The sequence below is a fragment of the Physeter macrocephalus genome, chromosome 11 (assembly GCF_002837175.3).
Source record: "Physeter macrocephalus isolate SW-GA chromosome 11, ASM283717v5, whole genome shotgun sequence".
Lineage (NCBI taxonomy): Eukaryota > Metazoa > Chordata > Mammalia > Artiodactyla > Physeteridae > Physeter > Physeter macrocephalus.
In genome coordinates this window covers 145721716-145729041 of record NC_041224.1, presented here as the reverse complement: position 1 = coordinate 145729041, position 7326 = coordinate 145721716, and the positions used below count along the sequence as shown (strand labels likewise).

Genomic DNA, 7326 nt, shown 5'->3' with positions numbered 1-7326 from the left:
TACTCAGCCATAAAAAAGAACGAAATAATGCCATTTGCAGCAACATGGATGGACCCAGAGATTGTCATACTGAGTGAAGTAAGTCAGAGAAAGACAAATATCATGATATCACTTATATGTGGAATCTAAAAAAAGGGGTACAAATGAACTTACCTACAAAACAGAAATAGAGTTACAGATGTAGAGAACAAACTTTGGGTTACCAGGGGGTAAAAGGAGAAGTGATAAATTGGGAGACTAGGGGTGACACATTCACACTATTATATATAAAATGGATCACTAATAAGGACCTACTGTATAGGCACAAGGAACTCTACTCAATACTCTGTAATGGCCTACATGGGAAAAGAATCTAAAAAAGAGTGGATATATGTATACCTGATTCACTTTGCTGTGCACCTGAAACTAACACAACATTGTAAATCAACTATACATCAATAACAATTAAAAAAAAAAAAAAAGGAATGAACACTTGCAAAGAGCAGTCTTTAGGTCCTCCTGCTCGCCCTCGGGTCTGTAACAGTGATCCTGCCTTCCTTGGGGAACAGTAACAATACTTATTCACCTATATCCCCAGGATCAGAAAAAGTACAGCTGACCAGGAGGAAAGATACTGCTCTGACCTCATTCATATTTTACTTTGTACATGAGGAATAAATGTGAATAGGACGTTAAGTTTCACGTGTAAGTCAACATTTCATTTCATACAGGACTCAAGAGCCCTACCCAGGTTTTTCTTCTTCCCTCTCTCAAATCCAGTCGAAAACAAAAAAAGTCAAAAGCAGAAATATGATACAGAAGATGCAAGGTTTTAAACAGAATGAGCTTGAATGTCACATTGCAAGTACTGAAAGTGAGGAGTTGTAGGAGAGCAATTTCTTTATCACCCATCAGATAATTACACTACAAGAAAATGAGTGATCAATTATGAGCTACTGTCTTAACAACATGGTACGGAGAGTGGGAGGGAGGTTAAAAACGGTGAAGGCTTGACAGTGACTCATGTTCCTGGCAGCTTAGTGTCTATATTTCAAACTTGAGATGGGAGGGGAGGAAAAAGAATATTTTTGCTATAACTCTTTTTAACATTCCAACAGATATGGGTGCCAGCAGCCAGAAGGCACAAGATGGACACGGCACCTATAGGCAGACTAGTGGAGAAAAGGTACAGGACACCAAGCATGAGAGACAGACAATGAGAGAAACACCAAGTTCTGCGGGAGGGGAGGGAGGGAGAGAAGGATTTTCAAAGAAGGAAAGATCATCTCTTGCTGAAGGAAAATCAGACAAGGTTTGGAAGGAAGAATGGACGTTTCGGACAGAGAGGAGGTGGGGAGGAAGTCATTGAAAGTGAAGATCACGGTTGAGCTTTATTCAGTTGTGTAGCCCAAGGCCTGGAGTGGTACCTGATGCACAGAAACAGTCGCTTGATGAAAAATTGTTCCTTTTTTGAACCCACGAGGTATGTATACAAGCATTCACTGAATTGTCCTTTCAGATTTTACGTTTGAAAACTTCATGAGGAAAGAACAGCCTGCCCCACTAAAGATGCAGGCAGAGGAGCAGCAAAGTACAAACAGGCATGTGCAGGAGAGCATGTGGTCATTTTACAACAGTTTAAGACAGGTATTCACAAAGTGTGTGTGAGAAAGAAGGCCACAGAACTGGCTGAAGCTAGCATGGGGCTAAGGTGTCTGGCAGGTAACATGGAAGAAAGAGGCTCACAGGTCCACATCAAGACCCATAAACATGGCAAGAGCACACAGATGGATCTGAGTGGGAGTCAGCTGGCGGTAGGGAGACCAGGGAGAAATTTATAGCAGTGCATCCAGCAGAGAGGGTGACTCTCAGTGGTGACACTGAGAACAGAGAAGAAAGGGAAAAAACTCGTAAGATTTAAAAACGGATCCATACATGGAACGACTGGGAGGGAAACTAAAAGGTTTCAGACTTGTGGGAAGGAAGAATGGTGATGATATCACTAACCAAAACAGGGCAGTGAGGAGTAACTTAGGGACGAGGATTCAAGGACAGTTTTGGACATGACTATAATCTTGGCTTTATTCTTGGCCTAGAAACAGCCCAGGCCAAACATCTTTGCAAAGCCCTAACTAGAGGACTCTTGACACAATGTGTCCCTCTCCTGGAGTCTCACAGCACTTTGCAGAGATCACACTATATTTTAACCATCCTTTGTTAAAATCCATCGCTACGTGACGATAAAGCGAGAAATCATCTTGCCTCCTCTCCCACCCTCTCCCTGGACGAGGTCATCTTGGACTGCACGGCACAGTGGCTAAAATCACAGGCTCTTCCTGCAAGGGGCAACTATGCCGTCTACTAACTTCATGCCCCCATGGGTAGGCTGATCACTCTAAACCTTAGCACTTCAAGCCTAAAATGGGACAAGGGGTTCTCGCTTGGGCTTCGTCTTCCTCTGCCCAGCCCGCCTCCAGAAACCACCTTCTTCCCCCAGCAACACTCACCTGGGACATAATTGATTCCACAGTCGATGACTATTGCCCCAGGTTTGATCCATTCCCCTTTCACCATTTCAGGCTGACCAGTTGCAACCACCAGGATGTCACCTTTACTTACCTAGGGAAAGACAGTTCTGACTTCAGAAACTAAACAGTGAAACATAAAAAAAATCCAGAAGTGGAAAGGACATCCGTAAGCTTTGTATGAAATTCTTCACTGTCATCAGCTATTTTATGCAGGCCACACACTGTCTCTGACAGCTCTTCATATACCGTGCTCATTCCTACACACGTCAAAACCTCCCCTTTCACTAGATATGTTACTGAATGGGGAACCTGATGAGAACCTTTGAGACAGGGAGGAGGACAGGCTTGGAGCCACAGGCCTGGGACAACGGCCCTGAATTACATGACACCTGGAGACTGCCCCCTCTTCCCCAGAATGTGGGGACCACCACCTTCAGCAGAGCATTGCTTGGGGAGGATTAAAGAGGTGCTGGGCCTCTCTCCTTGTCTCTCCCCACATTTAAGAGACTGCACTGTCAATGGGATGTGTCCATGTGAGAATTCCTGGGCTCAGGAATCTGATGCAGGGGTCAAGAACGAGCTGTGATCGATGTCACAAGACCACTGTCCATAACCCGCTCTGGACACCTCCACCTCTGAGACCACCCACTGTCGCATACGTGGGATCTGGCTGCCATGGGTCAATCCCAGTTCCTATACTGCTAAGCCCTATCTACCACGAGATGGACTGGCACAGAAAGAATACAGTCCAAACAAAACTCTGCGTCGACTTGGACAAGTTTTAAATTTGAATTTGTTTCTTCATCTTGTAAAACAGACAAGAATCACAGAATTGTTAGAGCGGTTAAACGCGGTAATGAGGTAATAAAGTACACGACAGTTTCTGGCACTTAAACATGAACCATCCCCATTAGGCAAGAACCCCTGCCACACGCAGGAACGGGCATGCAAACGCGCGCGCGACCCCTTACCTCCTCGCCTAGGTGGGCAGTCTTAGAGTGGCAGGTGGTCACTGTGGCGTGGCTCCACAGAAGCAGGTCATGCATTGGGGCACCAACTATTTTACTGCGCCCGACCACCACAGCGTGCCTTCCAGCAATCTGCACCCCTGAAAGAAAAGCCAGCGTGCATCAGAGAACTGGGGGAAGCTGCCCTCCTTCGCATGCCACCTAAATGGGAGAACGCAGGACAAGTGCACAAAAGCAGGTTCTTAGCATCAAAAAGCAATATTCCTAAAACCATCCCTTCTTTGGCTACTCAGGGTTTCAGCTACAAGTTGGGACTTGTACATGTGTCCTTCTTGCTGTGGGGTTTTGAGAGAAGCTTAAGCCAAGATCCATTCATTGAGTCATAGGAGAGTGGGGAGAAAACCTACACTCAAATCAGAAAGAAACCCTGACATACAGCTAAACAACCATATGGAAGAAGAGGACATATTACATTACACGGGAAAAACAGTTATAAGAAAAAGTAAAAATTTTTCTTTTTGTTTACTGAGCACCCATTCTTCTGGCATTATCCCAATGTCCTTTTCAGGACTGACATACTCTCCTCAGTAGAGATGGTGTGGGTGAACACCCAAGAGTGAGCAAGTGACCATATTTCATCCCCTGGACAATGAGATCCATCCCATGACTCTTAGGCACAAGGATGCAACAGGCTGGAGCTGCTCGGGGACACCAAGTAGAGCTCAGAACGAGCCACCACGCAAGGGGGAGCAGAAATAAGGTCCTGAGGACTCTACTGAGCCCTTCTACCCAGCCCCACTGAAGCGCACTCTTCCTTAAGGTAGTTTGGGTTTAAACTGTGCTTCTTGTGTAACATTAACTCTATCCAAAAAAGGTAAGTTTCTATACAATGCTAACATCATGAACATCTAGAAGTAAAGCCCTCAAAGTGTGAAGTGTTTAGAAGGTAACTTTCTATACTTTTTAGGGTACAGTAAAGGACCTGAAGCTGCATTAGGGCAAATGGTCGCTTCAATATCAACAAGAGGAGGTGGGGAGCCTACAGCTGCCACGGCTCATGGGATTTTTTTCTATCAAGTTGGAACACACTGTGTGCTAAACATGCCGTAGAGTATAAATTTAGCTGTAGGACTGAACTATAATAGCTGTCCCAAGGCTTACAGATTGACCTTTCCTTGCCAGCCACAGAAAATTTTCACTTACGTTAGCTAACACTTTCCACTTGAAATTTCTGATCCACTTCCTTTAAACAGGGCGCACTTCCTTGTAAAAAATAACCTCTGCTAAAAAGTATTCATGATGAAATTAAAATACCAAGAGGCCGACTAGGTAACGGGGTAATACGGCCAACTGTCCAAGGAATCCATTTCCTAGATCTACAACGGTGACTCGGGGCCCATTCTGGGATTCAGACTTTTCACTTTGTACCCTACGGACTATCTGAATCTTTATTATCATATAGGTTACTTTTTCACACAAAATAAATTGCTTTGAACTCAAATAACTCTGAGTTCAAATCTTGGCTCTGCTGCCTCTTGGACAAATTAACCTCTCTGAGAATGTCTTCTCAGCTATTAAACATGAGAATACCTACCTACTTCGTAGCGTTGTTGAGAAAATTGAGAATTTAGGTAAAGAAGCCCCTATAGCACACAGGTCCTTGTGCCAATCAAGCCCACTTATTTAGGGCTCACAGTGTATCTCCCCTACACCTCTGAAGGTCAAGACCAGGCTCCACGAAATGGTGCTTTGTTTTTACCTGTCTCCTTGATGAGTTCCAAGCATCCTTTGGGTGTACAAGGGATGAAACAGTCATTTAGGTCACCTCTAGCAAGTTTTCCAGCACTGATGCTAGTCAATCTAAAACAAGGAAAGTGATAGGTGTCTTTACTCTTTAGAACCAAAATGATGTGTTCCTGAAGTAGAAATATATTACAGTGGCAATCATGCAATGTGGTACAGAAAGCCAAGTCACACTCACCCGTCCACATCCTTTTCGGGTGCAATAGCGTTGACCAATGCTTCAGTGTTAATGGGATTCTCTGAATCTAAAGGTAGCTGCACTATGAAACCATGCACAGTGAGGTCTTCATTCAAAGATGTAATGCACTTTAACACCTAAAAATAATACCACATCAACTTATATACCACATAGAAATCAACAGGGTGGAGAAACACTTTCCAAGTCAGAAGTCCCATTTTCCCCCCGAGAGTTTAATTGTAGTCCTCTCAGAATGTATCTTGCCTTGGATCCTGAGAGCAACTCTACTTTAACACAGAATGTAACCTTCAGGTGTCTTGCAAGAAAACCAACAAACAGAAGAGCTAAGAACTTTAATAAACTATTACTGCAACAGTAAAATCCACGGTACCATCACCCAAATCAAGATTTCTGTGATGACAGAAATGTTCTGTAATTTGTACTTTACAATAGTGGCTACTAAAATACTTGAAATGTGGCTTAGTTCGTTCAACTGAGGAACGGAATTTTAAACTTTCATTTTAATTAATTAAATGACCACATGGGGTTAGTGGCTATCCTGCTGGACAATGCAGATGTAGAACATTTCCATGACCTCAGGAAGTCCCTTTTCCCTCCTGCCGCTTCCCAGTCAATCCCCCACAGTTCTGACTTTACTCACCCATGATCTGTTCTGCCTATTCTTGAACATCATAGAAACTAAATATACATTTCATTTTTCAAGTGCAGGTAACAACAGGCCAGTGATCAGCTTTCAATGAACATCGCAGGTGATTTGCAAACAAATGATGCAGCAATCACACTGTGAGTACCAAACATTCATACCTAGCACTGCCCCATTTACTCTGTGGGTATTTTCAAAGATTTCCTGAAGGCTGAGTCTGTGAAGAAAGAATTACCTGGAGGTCTCTTGCATGCTGAATGCATCAGTCCCTCAAGTTCCACTAAACTAAAACCAGAGAGGAAAGCACTTCAGCTGCCCTCTTAACAGTTGATTCTTAACAGCTCACCTCAGATTCTGTGGCCGTTCGTGGTAACTTAATGTGCGTGGCTTTGATCCCGATCTGCAAGAATGAACATTTAAAACAGGTACATGGCAAAAGGACTTGAGACATGGGCCCATTTCTTCTACAGATGTGACTAAGACAAACCAGGAGGTGGCAGGCATCATTTCACCCTCATATATTCTGAAGAATGAGTCTCTCACTTTGGCCCATCCATCGTTTACTTGTTAACTGTCACCACGGCACTTAAGCAGTTTTATGTCCACTATTCCTGCTCTTTAGAAGCAAGCGGATCACTGATTAGAAAACATTCCAGGGCAAACCGGAGGCTGAAGCTCTGTCACCCATTTCTAACTTGCGAAATACATAAACTGAAGTCTGCTGTGGGCAATAAAAGTTTTTGTGGGGGGAGCACAGAGGGGAAGGGGTGGCAGACAGGACCTGGGGAGGGGGAGGGGTAAGAGTGGAGGCGGGGGCGTTGGCGCCGCTGTTCTGGGCTACTAAAATACTTGAAATGTGGCTTACTTAGTTCAACTGAGGAACGGAATTTTAAACTTTATTTCATTTTAATTAAATGACCACATGGGGTTAGTGGCTATCCTGCTGGACAATGCAGATGTAGAACATTTCCATGACCTCAGGAAGTCCCTTTTCCCTCCTGCCGCTTCCCAGTCAATCCCCCACAGTTCTGACTTTACTCACCCATGATCTGTTCTGCCTATTCTTGAACATCATAGAAACTAAATATACATTTCATTTTTCAAGTGCAGGTAACAACAGGCCAGTGATCAGCTTTCAATGAACATCGCAGGTGATTTGCAAACAAATGATGCAGCAATCACACTGTGAGTACCAAACATTCATAC

The 7326-nt window shown here is 44.0% G+C and overlaps 1 protein-coding gene across 2 annotated transcripts in view; it reads right to left on the bottom strand.

Annotated features, from left to right (window-relative positions):
• The window catches only part of MTHFD1 (methylenetetrahydrofolate dehydrogenase, cyclohydrolase and formyltetrahydrofolate synthetase 1), a 65575-nt gene that overhangs the window by 37367 nt on the left and 20882 nt on the right, over positions 1-7326 (bottom strand). Inside the window, exons 1-5 of one of the 2 annotated variants that reach the window (XM_024117455.2) lie at positions 6467-6765; positions 5457-5593; positions 5235-5335; positions 3479-3615; positions 2487-2598 (exon numbers count right to left, since the gene is read on the bottom strand). In XM_024117455.2, the coding sequence (XP_023973223.2) occupies positions 2487-2598; positions 3479-3615; positions 5235-5335; positions 5457-5593; positions 6467-6571 (592 nt within the window). In that variant the 5' untranslated portion in view covers positions 6572-6765. Of the gene's footprint in view, positions 1-2486; positions 2599-3478; positions 3616-5234; positions 5336-5456; positions 5594-6466; positions 6766-7326 lie in introns of those variants that run through there. The other variant, XM_028495985.2, reaches the window with a different exon arrangement.